This window comes from Tursiops truncatus, chromosome 10, assembly GCF_011762595.2.
Source record: "Tursiops truncatus isolate mTurTru1 chromosome 10, mTurTru1.mat.Y, whole genome shotgun sequence".
Classification (NCBI taxonomy): Eukaryota; Metazoa; Chordata; class Mammalia; order Artiodactyla; family Delphinidae; genus Tursiops; species Tursiops truncatus.
This window is the reverse complement of record NC_047043.1, coordinates 37,811,434-37,832,404: the sequence shown is the minus strand read 5'-3', so window position 1 is coordinate 37,832,404 and position 20,971 is coordinate 37,811,434. Positions and strand designations below refer to the sequence as shown.

At 49.3% G+C, this 20,971-nt stretch overlaps 1 protein-coding gene across 2 annotated transcripts; it reads left to right on the top strand.

The window, feature by feature from the left end:
* Positions 1-826: 826 nt before the first annotated feature.
* Positions 827-18,352, top strand: ARMC12 (armadillo repeat containing 12). 2 transcript variants are annotated; one of them, XM_033864374.2, is made up of 9 exons: positions 827-2,751; positions 7,490-7,624; positions 8,154-8,230; positions 8,636-8,888; positions 9,593-9,738; positions 9,955-10,089; positions 15,887-16,060; positions 16,196-16,267; positions 17,720-18,352. In XM_033864374.2, the coding sequence occupies exons 4-9, from the start codon at positions 8,759-8,761 to the stop codon at positions 18,047-18,049; spliced, it is 987 nt and encodes a 328-aa protein (XP_033720265.1). In that variant the 5' UTR covers positions 827-2,751; positions 7,490-7,624; positions 8,154-8,230; positions 8,636-8,758; the 3' UTR covers positions 18,050-18,352. The 2 variants fall into 2 exon arrangements, with proteins under 2 accessions (XP_033720265.1, XP_073666918.1); XM_073810817.1 differs by lacking the exons at positions 827-2,751; positions 7,490-7,624 and having other exon boundaries at positions 8,226-8,888.
* The last annotated feature ends 2,619 nt before the right edge of the window (positions 18,353-20,971 follow it).

The following is a 20,971-nucleotide window of genomic DNA, read 5'->3' as shown; positions in this document are numbered from 1 at the left end:
GGACACCGTGTGCCTGGAGTGTGCCAGAGCAGGCAGGGAGGGGCTCCCTCGTCTGCCAAGTTCCAGGAAAGGCCTGGCAGGCAGCACAGTCCTGGGCTCCAGGGCCTCCCAAGGTGGAGCTGGGGGAGGGATCCCAGGCTGCTGAAGTGCCTCACCTGGGCCTCAGCCCCCGTTTCCCAGGCATCACTGGCCCCTTCTTTAGCCAAAATCGAGGAGACAGTTGCCAACCTTCTTCCCACACATCCAGGCATACTTCCCACACATGTGCTCACCCAGCCAACGCTCATCAAATCCCTCAGGCAGAAGGCACTTTCACTGTTGTTGACTCCAACTTTCTACCTGATGTATGAAATCTGTCCACAATATCCCAGGCCAGTGTTCTGAAGCTGTTTGCATACCCATAGTGACGGGGACACTTTTATACAAGGTGGCCACTACCCTTCAGGTCTTCCCTGTCTCCAAGTCCAGTCACCTACAGGATACCTGCCCTCACATGGCCTAGGAGTGACTGATCTCACCCTCAGGTCCCTCATACCAGCTCCACCCCCTTTCCCACGGTGACCCTCCCACCCCTCAAACTCACCATGAAGGAGGATTAATTCTTAACTATTTTCCCTCCTTCACCATCCTATATCTGATCTATTACCAAATTCTTCTCTTTCTTGCTTTTATTACATGTATTATTTGTTACTTTCTTCACTTACCCTTCCTTTCCAACCCCGTAGATTCCACCTTTGGCCCAAATTCCCACAGTCACTGCCACACTGTCCTTTCTGACCCAGGTTTTTCCTTCCTCCTACACACCCTGCTGGAATTATCTTTCTCAAACACTGTTTATTGTGTGTGTTATCAACTTCAGACTCCTCAACCAAGCACACTGGGTACACCAGCTGCTAACCTGTGTGTTCCATATGAAGGGGCCCACACTCATTCATGGTGTACCCAGACCCCAGAGTCCAGCACGGGCCTGATGCATAGCAGGAGGGGAGCCAATGTTCATCAAGTGTCCGATCCATTTGGTTGTGCTCCTTGCTCTCCGCCCAGTTCTCTTTCCTGGCTTGGTGTCCCCATTCTCATGAAGCCTATTGGCTTCCTGATACTTACGCAGGCCCTTTTGTTTTGAACAGCCCCAGTTTTTGTTTTTGGCCACACCGCGCAGCATGCGGGATCTTAGTTTCCCGACCGGGATCGGATGGAACTTGCGCCCCCTGCAGTGGAAGCACTGAGTCTTAACCACTGGACCACCAGGGAAGTTCCAGCTCTGGTTTTAAAATTTCCCATAATCTTCAGAGAGGGGTGGGGAAGAGAGAAGCTGACGTCCAAATTAACATCAGGGTTTGTGCCAAACACTAACTGCAAAGACCTTGCGTGTCAAGTGGAATGAGGGTAGCTGCCTGCTGGGAACCAGCAAGAAACAGAACACCACCGAGGAGGGTGGAGGGCAGAGAAGAGTGGGTGCAACCAGTGGCTTTGGGGTTTACAGAGGGATCTTGTTACTGGAGATTCCAGCCTGCCTAGCTCTGGGTCGCTACTCTGATGCCCTTAGGTTGTTCTTTTTTGGCACCACATCTCACACACTCACACACACACACACACACACACACACACACACACACACACACACACACGCCCAGTGATCCTGGCCCCATCACACCTCATAACCCAGCTCAAAGTCTGATAATCTCCACCCCACTTGGATCGTGTTGTCATCAACTTCCCTCTGAGCCTCATGAGCTGCCTTCATTCTTTCCTATATTTTATTGCTTCATTATGTCCTGTAGTATTTTCATCCCCAAAGATTATAAGCTCCTTCATGGCAGGGACAGTGTTATTTATTTACTTACTTAATATCATCTGTTTTGAGAAGGAAGAATAAGATAGGGCACTTGGATTTTGGAAGCCACATAGACTTGGGTCTGGATCCTGGTTCCAGCACTTAGCTGTTTGGTCTTGGGCAAGTCTCAACTTTTTGGAGCCAGTTTCTCCACCTGTAAGAGGTGCTAGAGATACTTACCTTGCGGAATGAGAGGCAAAGATTACAGAGACTACAAAAGTGCCCGTTGCAAAGTGAGCAGACAATAGCTTGTCTTCCTTACCTGCGCCGTGGGAGCTTTCCTTGAATTGGGGGACAGGGTTCCTTAACTACCCCCCCCACCACTAAGACATTTCTAAGCGAGTAAAAGGACACTATTAACACTTACACCAGTTCCACGGACGTAACCCGGAATGCATGGCCACCCTACACTAACTCACAATAACCGGTGAGTGCAGGGTTCGGATCCAGCGCCGCCAGAACCCAGTGCCTAAGCGTGGCGCCAAGCATAGTTCAAGCTGAATGAACGTCTGTCGAATGAACGAGTGAACGGAACCTGTCCTGCCCTTAGCTTCTTGGTGCATCAGCGAGTGAAGAAGCAAAGATTGACAAGGCCGCCCACGCCGCCTCCCCACCCGCACCCCTGTCACAAAGTCTCTAGCAGCCTCCTTTCGCTAAGGTCTCGCCTTCTCCAGCCCGCGTTCCCGCCCCTGGTTGCCTTGGAAACAGTGACGTATACGTGAGGGGCGTGACCTCTCCCCATCCTCTCGCGGAGACCCGGGCCCCTTCTTACCCCAACCCGGGGGGAGGATGAGGTTGGGGTCCTCGACCCTGCTGATCCACTCCGGGCCTGGAACTAACCCTGTCCATCTGGTCCCCATCTCGGGCGCGGGACTCGCCGGATTGCGGGCACCCAATCCCCAGCCCACCCGGCACCGGTAAGCTGGCGGGGTCCGGAGAACGCCGGCTTCAGTTCCTGGAATCACTCTTCACCCCTTCACCCCCGACAGGCCAGTGGATCCGGAGAACCGAGGCCCAGCGCTCAGCCTAGGCCCGCTTCTTCCCAGGCAGCCCTCGGGCGTGCTGCGTGTCCTGGGGGTGGGCGGGAAGGGTGGGACCCCAGGGCGCGCCGAGCCCCGCGGAGCGCGGGAGAGAAGGAGTTAAACAAGGTGCAGGCGCCGGGCGCGGCGGGAGTGGGGGATGGGAGCGAAGGGAAAGTGAGAGCGGGGGCGGGGGCGGGGGGGACCGGAGCGAAAGAACATCCTGTGCCCGCCGCCGGATGCGCCGGGGGGGGGGAGGGGCGGGGGGCGGGGAGTAGTCCGGGGAGGGAAGGCAAGATGGGGGGAGGCTCGGGGCGGGGAAAGGCGCGGCCTCCGCCCCACACTCGGAAATCCTTCTGTGAGGGCGCCGCCCCCTCCGCTCCCAGGGTTTGCCGCGTTTCTTCCAGTCCCCACTCCTTCGCTGGAGTCACGAGCTACCGAGAGGCCCCCCAGTCTGGTCCTGGGCAAGCACGAGTTGGGGAGGGCACGGTCCCGGAGAGCGTGGGATCCCTGTCAGGGCACGGGCTGTCCCCCAGCCTTTCATCTCTCGGCTTTCTGGCTTTCTGCTGGGGCAGCTCGCACGTGCTGCGCTTCCGCTGTTCACCGAGAGTCACAACGTACATTCTCTCATTCAGTTCTGACAGCGCACTTCCGTGTAGTAGGCAGGTTTTCCGGAGGAGTAAACTGAGACTCAGATCATGGAACTTGCCCAAACCCAAGCTCGTCGGACTCCAACGGGCTTTTCATTCGAGAGTAGGCTAATTTACCCTTAGCTTCTCCTGTGCATGCAAGCGCCGGGCCCCTCCGGGGTCCCCCTCCTTGACGGCCTGCTTGCACAGTAGGTCCCCAATAGCGTGTTAGGCTCCTCTAATTAACTAAGCTGAAACACCCATTACCAGAGTCCTGATAGAATAAGCAGGTAGTCTGAGGGTTTTACAGGTGGGAGGATGGTTTGTGGGAACAAAGTAGCTCAGGGGAACGGGCTGGATCCCCGTAGCGCTCCTGGTTTAGGAATTTGGTGGGGGAGGGGGGTTCAAAGAGGGCTCCAGAGTTGTTCAAGGCAAGTAAATGGGTTACAGGAGTTGAGATTGATTAGCTTGAAGACGACCAGAGTGGGAGGGGTAGAGGGTGAATGGAAGGGGCTGAATAATGTGCCTTTCAGGCCTCACAGAGGCCCACCATCTGTGTGCTCACCGCCTTGCCATGCCCAACATTTTTGTCCAGGTGAAACCTGCTTATAATAGTAATTATTGTCGCGTTTGGTGAGCTCTGTGTGCTGGGCACTGTTTCAAGTACTTAATCCTCTCAAACCCAAGAAGTAGGTATTATTATTCCCATTTTACAGGTGGGGAAAATGAGGCACAAAAAGATTACAAAGCTAGGTCAGTAGCTGAGCTGGTTTTGAACCCTGGCAGTCTGGGTTGAGCCCACACTCTCACTCACTAAATAAACTGCACCTAACATGATGGGAACATTAGCCTTAAAGGTAGAAAAGCTGGTGCGGATGGCAGAGAGGTGTGTACTAGGGCAGCCCGTGTCCTTTTGCCTTGGTGAGGGCAGGTAAGAAACTTAGGGTTGGCTGTGTGTATATGGAATCTGACTTCTCTCGAGCCAATATTCCAAATTTTTGAATATGACAAAAAAACAAGAAAAACAAAATCCAAGTTCTCACAAAGAGCTGCAGCCTTCATTTATGCTCCCTAAGAACGTTCACTATCATCTGTTGTCACCATCATTTCACAAAAGCAAGTACATTTTAATTCTCCTCAAAAGAAAACAGACATCATCTGAATCAAAAGCGGATACTCCTGGGAGCTTCCCTGGTGGTGCAGTGGTTAAGAATCCGCCTGCCATTGCAGGGGACACGGGTTCGAGCCCTGGGCCAGGAAGATCCCATATGCCGCAGAGCAACTAAGCCCGCGGGCATGACTACTGAGCCTGCGTTCTAGAGCCCGCGAGCCACAACTACTGAAGCCTGCGTGCCTAGAGCCTGTGCTCTGCAATAAGAAGCCACCACAATGGGAAGCCCGCGCACCACAATGAAGAGTAGCCCCCAGTCACCTCAACTAGAGAAGCCCGCAACCCCGCACAGCCAAAAATAAATAAGTTTAAAACAAAAACCAAAAGCAGTTACTCCCAAGAAAGGACAGTCCTTGACTGTCCACCAATGAATACACATTCCTCTTTTTTTAAAATCGTGCTGTGGACTAGCAGAAATGTCACACTGGGGATGCCTCTGCTTCTAATGCATCCAAAACATTTGAGGGCAGAACCCAAAGGAATGGGCTTAGGTATATATAGCAGGAGGGAGTTAGGTTAGAGCCAAGAAAGAACGCTCCTTCTTTGGAGATCTTTAAAGAGCAGGTGAGTACTGCATTTGCTTAGAAGGTGAGGGTTGCAGGATCAGCTACATGGACTGGGGAGGCCAGTAGCTCTGGGTTCCACCTCAGAAAAGGACCAATCCTCAGATCTACCAGGGGAGCTGGAACCTAAAACAGTCCCTCCAGGCAGCCATTTCCTGCCTGGAGTTCATGGAGATTGATAGGTGGTCCCATGGTAGTGGGGGGGGGGGCCTCCAGGGGCCTCTGTCACCCTTCACTACAGGGAGTCCGTGTAGTCACCCACTGTTGGGCTGCACCCTGCAGGCCTGTAAGCCTTATAGTTGCCCAGGCTTAGACTGAAGAAAGAGCCCGGAACAGCAACAGAGACATTCATGGTGCCGAATTCATGCCGGCGAGGCGGTATAAGAACAGCCCACAGGGTTAATATAATGGTGCCTTTCTCCAGTGGGAGCCTGGGTTAATTACCTTAGTAGTCTTAGGTGGAGCCGGCTATAAACCAGGTGAAATCTGTAGATCCCTTTCCAATCCTATTCCCCATGGGACAGCAAACGCAAACCACCAGAGACTTACCTGCCAGTCCCAGGACCATGTGGGAGTGTGTTCCTCTGGGGTAGATCCTGTAGCGAAGGTAGCGAAGGCAAAAGTGAGTTACTGTCCTGAGAGATAGTTGGCAGCGGTCTTTCGGTGGTCAACAGTTGAATTTGGATTGTATTGACTAGTTGCCTCGGCGTTAACATGGCCCTGGGATGATTGCTCCTCGGGTGTTCAGCTGCAGTTCATAGAGCTTGAGTGAACCTCTGGTCCACCTGTTGAGAGAGCGGGTTTTCGTCTCGATTGTTAAGTAATCCTTTCATCCTTTCCATTAGCCCGGCAGGAGTGGGGTCGCAAGGCAGGTGGAAATGCCAGTGTGTGTCATTTTTAGCCGCCCATTCCTGAACTTCATGACTGGTAAAGTGGATTCCTTTGTCACTGTTGATGTCCGTGGGGTCCTGTATATCACACACAGCTGTACTAGACCCCAGATAGTGGTTTTTTGCATCGCTAGATGACTCGGGTAGGCCTTTTGTAACGTCTTCCACCTGTTGTCAGCTGCATATCGCTGTTGTTCCATCATGCTGTATATCATTGCTCTGCCCGCTTCCATAGCAGGGGTCAGAAGCCCAAGGGACTCTTATTTTGTTGTAGCACAGGCCCCAACCAAACTTTTCCAGGTAACTGGCCATGTCCAATTCACAAGACTGTCCCTGAATTAATATCCTCTAAAGCCTGTGTCTAATTGTTTAGGGGTAAGAGGCTGGGGGTACGCTTGTCTTTTGTAGATAATCCAGGTCCTTGCGTTTGGTCTGTATTCACCAGCCATCCCCTTGCAGTCAGATGAGCCACCAGCATAGGGCTGCTACTTTTAAACTGGAAAGAGGCTCTGAAGTTAACAGAGTAGAAGAGAATCAATATAATGGAAGAGAAAGACACCTCTCATGGTAGTCAGCTGCCACAGGGCCCCACAGGCTAGTGGACGGCCACCTCAGGATGACCCCTGCAACCTTCCATTCCCTGTCCTTACTTCACGACATCTCGGTAGCTTCTTCGGCCTCCTGGCTGGCTCCCCAGTCGTTGGGCTGCACTGTGCAGTCCTGAAAGCCTTGTAGTTGCCCAGCCTCAAGATTGAAGAGTCTGGAGACAGCAACGAAGACATCAGTGGTTTATTGGACAGGGGTGTCTTAAGCAAAAGGTTAAGACCCACCAATCATGGCAACACCCCACCGATTATGGCAGGCAGGCCATGGCAGCAATCTTTGCTACTCGGGGAGAGGAGACTACTATTTATAGGGAGAATTGACGTCAGGTTGACTTACCAGTTACCAGGGAAACCAGCTGGGGCACATCCGTCACAGCCCCTCAGATTAATGACTATCACGAGGGCAGATGTTTCCCTTTAATAAATTAGCAGGTAGAGCAGGGATTAGATCAGTCACTAGCTGGGGCGGGGGGCAAACATGTTCACGTGAGTAGGGCACAGGTGGAACGGACTGGTCGAGCAGAGGATGTACAAAGAGCAAGAGAACAGCCATCTTGAATGGCCTGACCATACATCCACCTTGGGACTGTGTAGAGTGCCAGGAATGACCCTTGAGGAGGGCTGGGGATGGGAGGGAAGAAAGGAAGAGAATGGCCCCCTGGGACTGTTGCCTGCAGCCTAGGGTGACATGGACGAAGGCTCTGAGCGGACAGACCTGGCTGGCTGCAGCATCCTTGGGGATGCCGTTTCCCTATTTCCCCACCTCCTGCAAACCCAGGTGCAGTCCAGGGCCCAGAGCCGTCCAACAGGAACTCAAGACCAGGCAGCTGAAGCCCTGTTCTGGTACATCTCCGCTCAGTGCTGGCTCTAGGTCTGAGCCTGGCTTGGGTTCCTCCCTGTTCTGTACCGGAAGGTGAGACCAGAGGGTGTGGGGACACTGGGGGTGGGGGAAGGAGAAGGGAAGGGTCTGGTCTCACCTGCCCCATCCTGGTGGTGGAGGTGGTGGAGACTGAGGCCTCCAAAGTTGGGTTCTCATCCTCCAAGGTGGTGGCATTTTCTGACTCCAGAGGAGGCCTCAAAGCCCATCCCACCCTGTGTGTATGTTGTGGGGCATAGAAGGTGATACTCCCAGATTTAGGCCTCCATGGTTTAATGGCACAGACCTACCCCAGGTTTAACCCTGGAGATTTAGAATGCTAAACCTGGATCCCCTCAGGTTACAAATACAGAAACTGAGGCCAAGGCAAGGGCAGTCCCCTTCTCCTCCAGAGTCACACTGGTTAAATGGGCCTGGAGGCCCCGTCTCCAGATTCTCTGACGTGTTCTCTCCTCAAGTCCTCAAAGAATGACAGAAGTCATAACTTGAGCATCTACTAAGTGCAGGACTCTGCTGGATGTTGGAGACGCAGAGACAACTGCCCTCAGGAGCTTTTGGTCCACAGGTAAATATACACAGAGAGGAACAAGCAGATGCTGGAAAATGATGGATTGGCCTCGAGACTCTGCAGAACTTTGTAAGGTACTTGCCTCCTCTTCGTCCTGTGATGGAAGTGGGGGGCCCTGCCTGCAGAAACGCCCCAAGGCTCAGAAGTGGATCTGTGGTGAAGAGATCAAAGATGGGGGGACCAGGGAAGTGAGGGAACAGGGCTGCCAGTGGGCACACCCCAACGCCCCCCAAAAAACTTCTAAAGGCCCCTGTCCATAAATTGGGCCTCTGCTGCCATCTAATGGAAGAAAGGTAGCCTCTGGAGCTGCCTGCTGGGGCCCCACCGACCTGGCTCCCCTAAAAAAGAGGGATGTGAAGGACCTTCCTGCCCACAGACCTTGTATTCCTCTGGGGTCTTAAGCTTTGTTTCCTGCAGCCTCTGAAGCTCCCTGGCTGCCCCGTTTCCGACCACCACCCTCCATCCCACTGTTTCCCCAGTTTCCTTTGTTGCCCAGGTTCTGATTCTGGTGCCCTGGTTCCTGGCCCTGCTAGAGTTCTGGTTCCAGAAGGCCTTTGCTAGGTGCCTCGGGCATGTGCTGCATCCCCCAGTGCCGGGGGTAAATGGACATCTGGAAAGGTGTAGTGAGCCTGGCCACAGCCGCTGGGGCCATCTGCCTGCTCTACAAGGCCATCAGGGCGGGCATAAAATGTCAACCACCGCGCTGCTCTGGCTCACCCATCTGCGTCGCCCGTGAGTGTCCCCACCCTGGGGAGAGGGCTCGGCCCCAGGGGGTACCTACTCCCCAGGTCTCCTGTGTGGGAGGGCCCCAAGGGGGCTCCTCCACGTTCCTTTCTCCTTCCCCTTTCTCACCTCCATCTCCCTCAGAGCCACCCTAGAGATGCTAGCGCAGGCTCCCCAGGTAGTGGGTGGCACTCAAGTGCCTCCTCGGGAGTCATCTGGCAGGTTTCTAAATTCTACATTCACTCTGGCATCCAGGAGCCACTGCTTGGAAACTTTGCATCAGCAGTTCTCCCCAAGGGAAGATTGGGGGACCTACATTCTCAGAGCCTCCACTAGTCCCTATGACAACTTTGTGCAAAGTAGAGAAAGGAACCCCTTCTGCAAGACTTTGTATTGCCATCTGCTGGAATATCATTGCCATATACCAATTATGATGAAATACTACATATTACTGCCGTATGCCAGAAAGTTGTTATAGTAAACATACAAAATTTTTTTGTTTACGATATGAACAATACAGCCTTAGATGTGGTGCCCTTGTGCAATACACACCCTGTTCAACTGTACATGGTGGTCCTGCATATAGCAAGAAGTCTTTTCTTCAGAAAAGGCAAGGCAGCCTTGTCCCCAGGTCTCTGTCCCATGGCTTCCCAAACCCCGTCTTTCCTCCCTTCTGAGTCCACAGCCTGAACTGGGCTGGGGTGGCTGTCTAGGCCTGGCAGTTGAGCGAGAGCAGCACGGGCGGGACTCAGGTGAGCTCCGGAGGCTCCTCAACTCTTTGGAGTGCAAACAGGATGAGTACGCCAAGAGCATGATCCTGCACAGTATCACGCGCTGTGTGTACTTGCTGGAGTCCGAGGTGAGGGAAGGGAAGCAGGAGGTCCTTCCCAGCCAGCCTGGCCCCTGGGGGCTACATCTGTCCCCCTTCCCCCTTGAGTAGCCAGACTGTGTCCTGGGACCTCTCTCTGGCTGATGGCGGGAGGGGTTGTGTTGAGGGGTTTTGGTGACATGGGGGGGTAGGGGGACCAGGACACCCGCTTCTCCCGCCTCTTCTGCCTCTCCTGGCACACTCTAGGCCTCTGCATGTACTAATGATGACATCACGTTGGTGGGCTCCATGCTGGATGACAAGGACAACAGTGTCAAAATCCAAGCTCTGAACACACTTAAAGCTTTCTCTGGCATCAGAAAATTCAGGCTGAAAATCCAGGTGAGCCCAGCGACAAGTATGGGTCAGAGCACATAGATGTCCATAAGCCATGGGCCGTTTAGTGGGCATAGGATGAATGGTCATGTTCCAGAAGTTTGTTTGGGTCTGAATTTGTAACCCAGAAATATGTTTTTCCTTGGAAGTAGGTGGGAAAATGGTGATCAGATTCCCAGTAGGGTCATAAATGTCTGGATCTCGGGATAAAACTGTGCTAGGTCCCTAGGAGTATCTCTGAACCCCAAACAGCAGAAATTCCCCAAGTTCTTTCTGACAACAGCCAACTCTCTTGACGGCAACTGGGTGTCCTACAATTCAATTCTGACACTATCTGCCTGGAGTTAGTACAGACCCCACAGCTTAGGGCTGAGTCCTGTGAGACTGCCCCCCACTTCTGATTGACCAGCTGTAGATTTGGAGGTTCCCATGCCCCCTCTCCTCAGGCTTGATAATTCACTAGAGCGAGTCACAGAACTCGGGAAAATGCTTTACTTACACTTACCAGTTTATTATAAAAGATATAACTGAGGAGCAGCCAAATGGAAGAGGTGCATAGGGCAGAGTATGGGGGAAGGGCTTCCATGACTTCTCCAGGTGTGTCACCCTCCTAGCACCTCGATGTGTTCACCAACCCGGAAGTTCTCCAAACCCTGTCCTGTAGGGGTATTTATGGAGGTTTCATTATGTAGGCGTAATTGATTAATCATTGGCCATTGGTGATTGAACTCAATCTCTGGTTCCACTCTTCTCCGCAGAGGTCAGGTATGGGGCTGAAAGTTGCCTTGAGTTGCCTCATTTGCATAAACTCAGGGATCATGGAAAGGGGCTCATTATGAATAACAAAAACCACTCCTATCAGGAAATTGCAAGGATTTTAGGAACCCTGTGCGTGGAATCAGGGACAAAGACCAGATATATTATCATACCACACCACCACGCTGTGTTGGTCTGAGGCTGGTGGCTGGGCCACTGATGTCTTCACTACCACCACGCAGAGAAAATATAAGCCACCAAATGTCAGTTCCCCCAGCTTCCTGCTACTAGGCCTCCAGGCTTACCTGTTACTCATCCATTCCTGCTTTCCTGCTGGTGCCATGAAAAAATGGCTTTCTTCCTGTCTGTGTTCAATGTTAGTCTCAGTCCTGGATCCCATCCGCTTCCCTGAGGGCCTCTCTCCTTGATTAAACTCTGTCTGATATGGCCTCCCCCCCGCTCCTTCCCAGTAGTGTTCAACAAGCTCTATTCTTTCCCATCTTAAAAGGCAAAACCAAAAAAAATCTTCCTTGACCTCCAAGTCTCTCTCTAGCAAATGATCTCTCTCCCAAAATATTTTACTTAAAAATAAGTGGTGCGCACTGGTGGCGCAGTGGTTGAGAGTCCACCTGCTGATGCAGAGGACACGGGTTCGTGCCCCGGTCCGGGAAGATCCCACATGCCGCGGAGCGGTTAGGCCCGTGAGCCACGGCCGCTGAGCCTGTGCGTCCGGAGCCTGTGCTCCGCAACGGGAGAGGCCACAACAGTGACAGGCCCACGTACCGCAAAAAAAAAAAAAAAAAAAAAAAAAAAAAATTAAAATATTCAGAACTTGCAAACATTTTATGCATGTATGGTAGAAAGAAAAAGAATAAAACAAAACACACGTAACCAGAACCCAGGCTAAGAAATAGAACATGACCAGTTGGTTAGATGCCCCAGATGCCCCTCCTTAATCTCCGCCTCCTCCCCCACCAGAGGCAATCATTTCTATGTATTTTGTTCATCAATTTCTTGATTTTCTTTGTAGTTTTACCATATACACACGTGTCATCATTTTCTAGCAGGGCACGGCAGACAAAAATAGGTAACATAGTTAGAATGTTTTTAAGCTTCATGGATCTGGAAGTATGCAGTTTTGTATTCTGCGGTTTGCCTTTTCCCTCCAACATGGAAAGATTCGTCCTTATCGATGTGAACTGGTCTGTTTCCTTCTTTTGCACTGCTCTGTAGTGTTCTAGTTCATGAATACCCTGCAGTCTTATTCAACCAGCTGCCCATGAGTAGACATTTGAGTTGTTTGCACATTGTGCCATGAGCATTCTTTACACATCTCCCTCGTGGACATGTATGCAGGAGTGGGATGGTCGGGTGAAAGGTATGCCCAGCTTTTCAAGAAGGGCCGTATCACTTTACACCCTCCACCAGCCCCGCATGAGTGTTTCTGGTGCATCATTTCTTCCCTGACACTTGGTATTTTCGCACTTTAAATTTTTTGCATCAAACTTTTTTGGGGAAAAAAAGGTCTCTAGGTCTCCACTTGCTGGCTGCCTCTACTTTATCCCTCGACCCTCTCAGTTGCCCTAAGGCTGTGATTCTCAAGCATATCAGAATTGCCTGGAAAGCTGGTTAACAAATGAAGATTTCAGGGCATTACATCCAGAGGGTCCAGTTCAACAGGGAAGCTGTGTTTTTCACAAGCCCCCAGAAGATTCTGATGCACGTGGCCTGGGCACCACTGTTCCTTCTTTCCCAGGGTCTGTATCCTGAGGACCTGACCCCTGTTCTCCTCTCTCTGGGTGAATGCAGCCACTCCCTACTGAGGGGTGGGGGCAGGGAGGAGCAGGGTACTAATGGGAATGCTGTGCTCCCCACTCCAGGCTTCTGGCATCCTTCTTACGTGGCTCACAAAGGTACAGCTTGTAAGAGTATCTGCCTTTGGTAATAAGGCCCAAGCATCTTGCAGCTCAGAAGCCAAAATTCCTTTTTTCTTTCAACAAATGTATATTGAGAACGTACTTTGTGTCCAAGCACTATGCTAGGCACTGGAGACACAGCAGTGAACAGAGTGGGAAAGATCTCTGCCCAGTGGAACTTATATTGCCTGCAAGGCAGGCAATACACAAATAAGTGTAATATATGGTGTTTCACGGGGCAAGTGCTATGGAGAAAAATCAAGAAGGGTGGTAAGGAAGGCTGGCATGGGGGTGGTGTTGCAAGGGGGTGCTGTTGCAATTTCAAAGGAGAGAATCTTTGGGACCTAGGGCTTGATAAAGAGGTCATAGAAATGACACCAAAAGCACAATCTATAAAAGAAAAAAATTGATAAATTGGACTTTATCAAAATTAAAAAAAAACATTTGCCTTGTGAAAGACCCTGTTAAGAAGATGAAAAGACAAACTGCAGATTGGAAGAAAATATTTGCAAACCACATTATCTGACAAAGGACTCATATCTAGATTATATAAAGAACTCCCCAAACTCAACGTCAAAAACAATAATAATCTGGGCTTCCCTGGTGGCGCAGTGGTTGAGAGTCCGCCTGCCGATGCAGGGGACGCGGGTTCGTGCCCCAGTCTGGGAAGATCCCACGTGCTGCGGAGTGGCTGTTCCCGTGAGCCATGGCCGCTGAGCCTGCGCGTCCGGAGCCTGTGCTCCACAACGGGAGAGGCAACAGCAGTGAGAGGCCCGCGTACCGCAAAAAAAAAAAAAAAACCAATAATAATCCATTTAGAAAATGGGCACAAGACATGGAGATATTTCACTGAAGAGGATATACGAATTGCAAATAAGCACATACAAAATGTTTAACATTTAACTAGCCATTAGGGAAATGCGAATTAATACCACAATGAGATATTACTATACACCTATTAGATGATTTAAACTCCAAATTAGTGACGATACCAAATGCTGGTGAAGATGTAGAGAAACTGGATCTCGCGTATGTTGCTGGTGGGAATGTAAAATGATAGAGCAGCCACTCTGCAAAATAGTTCGGCGGCTTCTTTAACGAACTCTTTTCCCATACAAACCAGCAATTGCACTCTTGGGCATTTATCCTGGAGAAATAAAAACCTACATCTGCCAAAAAACCTGTTCACAGTTGTTCGTAGCAGCTTTGTAATGGTCAAAAACTGGAAACCAAAATGTCTCTCAGGAGATAAATGATTAAACAAACTGTGGTAGTCCATATCATGGAACATTACTCAGTAATAAAAAGGAATGAACTACTGATACACACGACCACTTGGATGGATCTCAAGGGCATTATACTGAGTGAAAAAATCAGTTTCAGAAGGTTACAAAATGTGATTCCATTTTATATAACATTCTCAAAAATGACAAAATTAGGGCTTCCTGGGTGGCGCAGTGGTTGAGAGTCCGCCTGCCAATGCAGGGGACACGGGTTTGTGCCCTGGTCTGGGAAGATCCCACATGCCATGGAGCGGCTGGGCCCGTGAGCCATGGCCGCTGAGCCTGCACGTCCGGAGCCTGTGCTCCGCAACGGGAGAGGCCACAACAGTGAGAGGCCCGCATACCGCAAAAAAAAAAAAAAAAAAAAAAAAAAAAGGACAAAATTAGAGAGATGGAAAACAGATTAGTGGTTGCCGCTGGTTAGGGCTGGTTTTGATGGGCGGGGCTAACTGTGACTAATAAGGGACCCACAAGGGAGATCTATGGTGATTCTGATGGAATAATCTATTAATTGCAGTGGTGGTTACATGAAGCTACATATGTGATAAAATGACATGGAACTATACATACACATGGTGCTAATACCATTTTCCTGGTTTTGAAAATATACTGTAATTAAGATGTAGCTATTGAGGGAAAACTGGGTGGAGGGCACATGGGACCTCTCTGTACTGTTCTTGCAACTTCCCATGAATTTATAATTATTTGAAAATAAAAAGTTTAAAAACAAAAAGTGTGTGCATATTGACAGTGCTATGGGGGAAAATAAAGGTGGGGATAAGGGAGGCAGGGATGGGAGTGGTGCTGCCGTCTTAAAGGAGCGGGTGGTTAGGGAAGACCTCCCTGAGAAGGTGACATTAAAGCAAAGTCTTGAAGGAAGTAAGAGTGAGCTGTGAATAGCTGAGGAGGGAGAGCATTCTAAGCAGAGGGAACACCATGTGCAAAGACCTAAGATAGGTGTGTACCTGGCATGTTCAGGGAATAGCTAAGGCCATTGTGATGGAAACCATGGGAGCAAAGGAGAGAATAGGAGATGAGGCCAAAGAAATAATGGGGGGAGAGGGACAGATCATGTCAGACCTTGTAAGCCACTGTAAGGACTTTAGCTCCTACCCTGAATGAACTAGGGACTCGAGCAGTCCAGCCTGCTGTTCTGAGAATAGATGCAGGGGACAAGGATGGAAGCAGGGAGAAGGAGGCTATCGCAGAAACCCGGGGGAGAGGTGATGGTGGCTTGGAACAGGGTGGTAGAGGGGGGTGGTGAGAAGTGTCTTGATTGTTGGTAGATTTTGAAGGTAGAGCCAACAGGATTTTCTGAAAGATTGGAAAAGGGTGTGAGGGAAAGAAGAGTCAAGGAAGAACATAGATTTTTGGTCTGAGTAATTGGAAGGCAGGTGTAACGAACAGCTGAGATAGGAAGGGTAGTGGAAGGAGCAGGTTTGGGAGTGGGAATGTGTTGACTCAGAGGTTTAGTGAGATTCTCGGAAGTGGAACTGGCACTTGCATATATGAGTCTGGAGTTTAGGGAGAGGTCTGGGCTGGAGATAGCAACTTGAAAGTCATCAGCACTGAGTCTGTATCACTAAGGGAGCGATGAAGACAGAGGAGGCGGTTGGGCAGAAGAACTGGGAAAGAAACGTGACGGAGAAGCCAAGTGAAGAAAGAGTTTCAAGGGGGTGAGAGGGGTCAACTAGGTCAAATAATGTTGAGAGTTAAAGTGGGGAACTGTGTGTGGGGTTGGCTCAGTTTTTGTGGGCGGGGGCAGTGAAGAGTGAAGGCAGAGGCAGGGCTAATGTTGAGGATTATCATATAAAAGTAGAAAACCCTTCTCCTCTCCCCCGTCCCTAGGAACACTCCATCAAGGTGCTGGAACTGATCTCCACCATCTGGGACTCGCAGCTGCACATTGCGGGCCTCAGACTCCTCAACAACCTCCCACTGCCTGACTTTGCACATCCACAGCTGCGAAGGGTGATGCCTGCCTTGATGGAGATCCTGCAGTCAGACTACATCCTGGCACAGGTGCCTGAGGACCAGAGCCCAGGCCCTGCCCTCCTGACCAGCCCTGGCACAGCACCTAGAGGGAGGAGCCGAGATTTGTGTCTTCCCTGCTCAGGCCCACCTGTCTTCTCATTCTTTACCCTTTCCTTTATTCAGGTGCAAGCCGCGCGATTGCTGAGCAACCTGGCGCAGAAGAACGACCTTCTCTATGATATTCTCAACTGCCAGGTGAGAAAAGAACTGAAAGACAGGCTAATGGATGTGAACTCAGATATTGTGAAAGGAAGAATCGTGGATTCTTCAGACAGACTTAGCCCTCACAAAATCATCTTGTTCCTCTTTCTGCCTCTGCACTAGACACATTGCAAAGCACCCCCTCTTTTGTCCTCCCAATACAATCAGATTTTCCTTTGCGGGACTTTCTACACTCTGAGAGTCAGGAACACAGGTGACAGAAGTTAATGTAGGTATTTTAACATTAGGGGAAAATGACTTATAACAAAAATAATTATTAGGAATAGACAGGGTCACTACATAATAATTGTTCAGAAGGATAAAGCAACTCTAAACTTATATGAACTTAGTAACAATCTCAAAATATGTATATGGCAAAACTTGATAGAATTATAAGGAAATCGTTTTTTCTTTTTTCAGTTTTATTGAGGTATAATTGACAGATAAATTTGTAAGATATCTAAAGCATATGTAGTAAATCAACTATACCCCAATAAAAACTAAATATATATATATATATATATATATATATATATATATAAAAATTATACTAAAAAGAAAGTGTATGTTGTGGTGACTTGGTATACGTTGTGAAAAGATTCCCACCATCTAGTTAATTAACACATCCATCACCTCACATTTTGTTTGTTTTTGGTGAGAACATTTAAATTCTACTCTCGTAGCAAATTTCAATTATATAATAGTGTTATCAACAGTACTCACCATGTTTGCATTAGACCCTTGGATCTTATTCATCTTTTAGCTGAAAGCATGTACCCTTTTACCAACCTCTCCCTATTTCCCCCACACCCCACCCCAACCCCTGGCAACCACTTTTCTACTGTTTCTGTGAGTTTGACTTAAAAAAACTTCCACATTTAGGTGATACCATGCAGTATTTGTATTTCTCTTTCTGGCTTATCTCACTTAGCATAATGTCCTCTGGGTCCATCCATATTGTCACAAATGGCAGGATTTCATTCCTACAGCTGAATAATTGGAAAGAAAAATGGACATACCTATCACCACAGTGGAAGATTTGGAAGATTTTAACTATTCTTTCAGAAATTAATACATAAATACCTAAACCTAGTAAGGTTCTACTTGCTGCAAATAACACAAATAAGCTTGAGCCATTAGACATATCCAGAACACTCTACAATTAGTAAACGCACATTCCGCTCAAGTACACAAAATATTTACAAAAATTAACCACATGCTAAGCTTTAAAAGTTTACCTCAACAAATTTCCCTGAATCGATATTATCATATCACTCATGTTTTATGACCACAATGAAATTATGTTAAAGAATGATAATGAAAACTAAAAAATTCCTATACAGTTGGATCTGAAACTTAGGTATATTGGGGAGTTGAGGCAATAGGAGGATGGAGGAACTTTAGAATTTACCTTGGACTTCATTCCTCTCTCCATCCCACTCACAGGTACACTCCAACTTCCTGAACCTGTTCCAGTCCACACAGCCCGGGAGTCTGCTGCTTGAAGTACTGGTGTTTGCAGAGCGGCTGAGTGAGGGCCGGAGTTCACCCCACTACCGTGCTGTGAAGTGGCATTACAATGAACAGTCTGTGCACGAAGCTGTCTTTGGGGATGACTCACGACTGGCAGACCGGCTGCTTGCCCTGGTCATCCACCCCGAGGAGGATGTTCAGATCCAGGCCTGCAAAGTCATAGTCAGCCTGCAGTGCCCCCAGGATGTGGAAGTCTGGCCCTCCTGCCTGTCCAGTCATTCCTGCTTTAATAATGCGGAATAAAATTATGGAGAGCCAATAAATGAGTATGGGAGAGAAGCTTGAGGGGCAGTGTCTGTCCAGGGCCTTCCAGGGTGGGTGTAGATTTCAGCCAGCATAACTTCCTGTCAAAGTGTGGGCCTGTCTCCCCAAACGCATTCCCTGTTTAGAGGACAGACTCCCTTCTCTTGCTGCTTTTATTTATTTGGTTGAGTGATAATTTTTATTGGAGCATAGCTGATTTATAATTTTGTGTTAGTTTCTGCTGTACAGCAAAGTGAATCAGTTATACATATACCTACTCTTTTTTAGATTCTATTTCCATATAGGTCATTACAGAATACTATGGTATACAGTGCTATACAGTAGGTTCTTTTAATTATCTATTTTATATATACTAGTGTGTATATATATATGTCAATCCCAATCCCAATCCAATTTATCCCTCCCCCTCTCTTGCTGCTTTTAAATTTGAATGGGGAGCCAGTGCTTTCAGGGAGTTTCAGGGAGAAGGCAGGTTTGGGGACTAAGGCCAAAGATAATCAACAGGGGACAGTATATAGCACTGGATTACTCAAGATGGGCTGGGCTATGCCACAGTAACAATAACCTCCAAATCTTAGTAGATGACCAGGGTTATTTCTTTTTCACACTACATGCTCCTGGCAGGTCAGTTGCGGGTAGAGGGGCAGGAAAAGTGACTTGCCCAAGGTCACATGACTGGTCTGGGGCAGAAGTAGGATGAGAACCTCCTAATTTTTACTGGGCTTTTTACTTTCATAGTCCTTGGCTCAAGCCCTTTGGGAGTGGACCATAGATTCTAAGCCAGAATCTGTGGCAGTTGAGAAAGACCTCAGTGCTTCCAGATTTTAGGGGCCAGTTTAGGACTGAACTACGAGGAAATCTGTCCCTACTGTATCCCTGACCCAGGACCCCATCACTTGAGTGGGTGGGTGGTGGGTGGAGGGGTGTTGTTAGAATGTGCTGATCAGAGAGCCAGTTCTTACTAAGGGATCCTTATCACTATTTCCCAGAGTTTGACTTGTCACCTCTGAGTGGACAGTCACTACTAGATCTGAATCATCAGCTCTCAGCTTTCTCCTGAGCTCAGGACTGGGGCTACTCCTTCCTGCTACTTGGATACAATGCAGTCAACCCAATGGAACTTGTCAAAAGCCAACATCATCCTACCCACCCCTCCACAAGCTATCCATGTTCCCATGTCACCAGCAAGGTATGGGGAGTCACCTTAACTTCTCCTCCCCACATCCACCCAGTCCTCTGATTCCCACGGCTACACTATCCCCCATGGCAGGACTTTTGGGAAGTCATTCTCCTACTTATGATCTCCATCCTCTCCAGCCCTACACGCTGCAAACTAATCTTAGAACCCCACACTGGGACTTCCCTGGCCGTCCACTGGTTAAGACTCCGCACTTTGGGACTTCCCTGTTGGCGCAGTGGTTAATAATCCACCTGCCAATGCAGGGGGCACAGGTGTGAGCCCTGGTCTGGTAAGATCCCACATGCCACGGAGCAACTAAGCCCATGCGCCACAACTACTGAGCCTGCACTCGTGGAGCCCACGAGCCACAACTACTGAGCCCACATACCACAACTACTGAAGCCCACGCACCTAGAGCCCGTGCTCCACGATAAGAGAAGCCACCTCAATGAGAAGCCCGTGCACTGCAAAGAAGAGTAGCCCCCCGCTCGCCACAGCTAGAGAAAGCCTGCGCACAGCAAAGACCCAACGCAGCCATAAATAAATAAATAAAAATTTATTAAAAAAAAAAAGACTCAGCACTTCCACTGCAGGGGTCGCGGGTTCGATCCCTGGTCAGGAAACTAAGATCCTGCATGCCTCACGGCGCGGCCAAAAAATTTAAAAAAAAAAAGAACCCCACATTGCACCATCCTCAAAAATCTTCATAGTTTCCCCACTGTCAAAGTGAACTTTTCTCAGCCCCAAATCTAGGTCACATGATCTGACAAGTATAAGAGTAACTACAGCAGGGCTTCCCTGGTGGCGCAGTGGTTGAGAGTCCGCCTGCCGATGCAGGGGACACGGGTTCGTGCCCTGGTCCGGGAAGATCCCACATGCCGCGGAGCGGCTGGGCCCATGAGCCATGGCCGCTGGGCCTGCGCATCCGGAGCCTGTGCTCTGCAACGGGAGAGGCCACAACAGTGAGAGGCCCGCGTACCGCAAAAAAAAAAAAAAGAGTAACTACATCAAAAGCAAATAGGATTTTGTCCTGGAAGGTATGGTCACTGGAGCCCTTTTTTCACATAATAGCACCAAATGAATTCACTTTGCATTTAAGACCCTTCACCATCTGTTCACCTTGCCGGCCACTAACCTAGCAGTTCAACACTCTTCTCCAACCAAACTAGAGCAAACAAGTCACGGCTCTCCTAATCCTACCATGTTTGGTCTTGCCCCCAAGGTTTTGATACAAACTTCTCCCTGCCTACAGGGCCCTTCTTTCTCTTTTCCCCTGGGCTGTGCCCCCGTGCCCTGCTGTGGTCTAGAGTTTTCTTCACCTATACCAGCTTTGGCACTTCCAGCAGCACTTCTCATCTGAGCCTCTCATTTGGCATTTAGCAAATTAAAGCTTGGGTTTTATAAACTTTGTTCTTTTTGCAGCAGGTCCTATCTGACTGCTAATAAAAGCCTTGAAGGAAGAGCCTGCTCTGGACAGGCACGTGATAACAATTGGCTGATGATAACGAAAGGAGAGCCGGCAGTGGACAATGAGACGGGGAGGGGTATATTGGTTATTGGTGGCTGTGTAACAAATTCTGACAAAACTTAGTTTATCAGTCTGGGTCCAATCAAGAGAGAGAAACCACACAGTCATTTGAAGAGGGAGATTTAAAAATAATTTTTACTCCAATCCCCTGTTGTAAATAATAAAGAATTGGTTAGTAAGGAGTAAAGGGAAC

Excerpts from the sequence above, each read along its gene's own strand:
- ARMC12 (XM_033864374.2), top strand. The coding sequence starts at position 8,759 with ATGGACATCTGGAAAGGTGTAGTGAGCCTGGCCACAGCCGCTGGGGCC. Across the intron at positions 8,889-9,592 it reads CTCACCCATCTGCGTCGCCC|GCCTGGCAGTTGAGCGAGAG; the intron begins GTGAGTGTCCCC and ends GTGGCTGTCTAG. Across the intron at positions 16,061-16,195 it reads CAGACTACATCCTGGCACAG|GTGCAAGCCGCGCGATTGCT; the intron begins GTGCCTGAGGAC and ends TCCTTTATTCAG.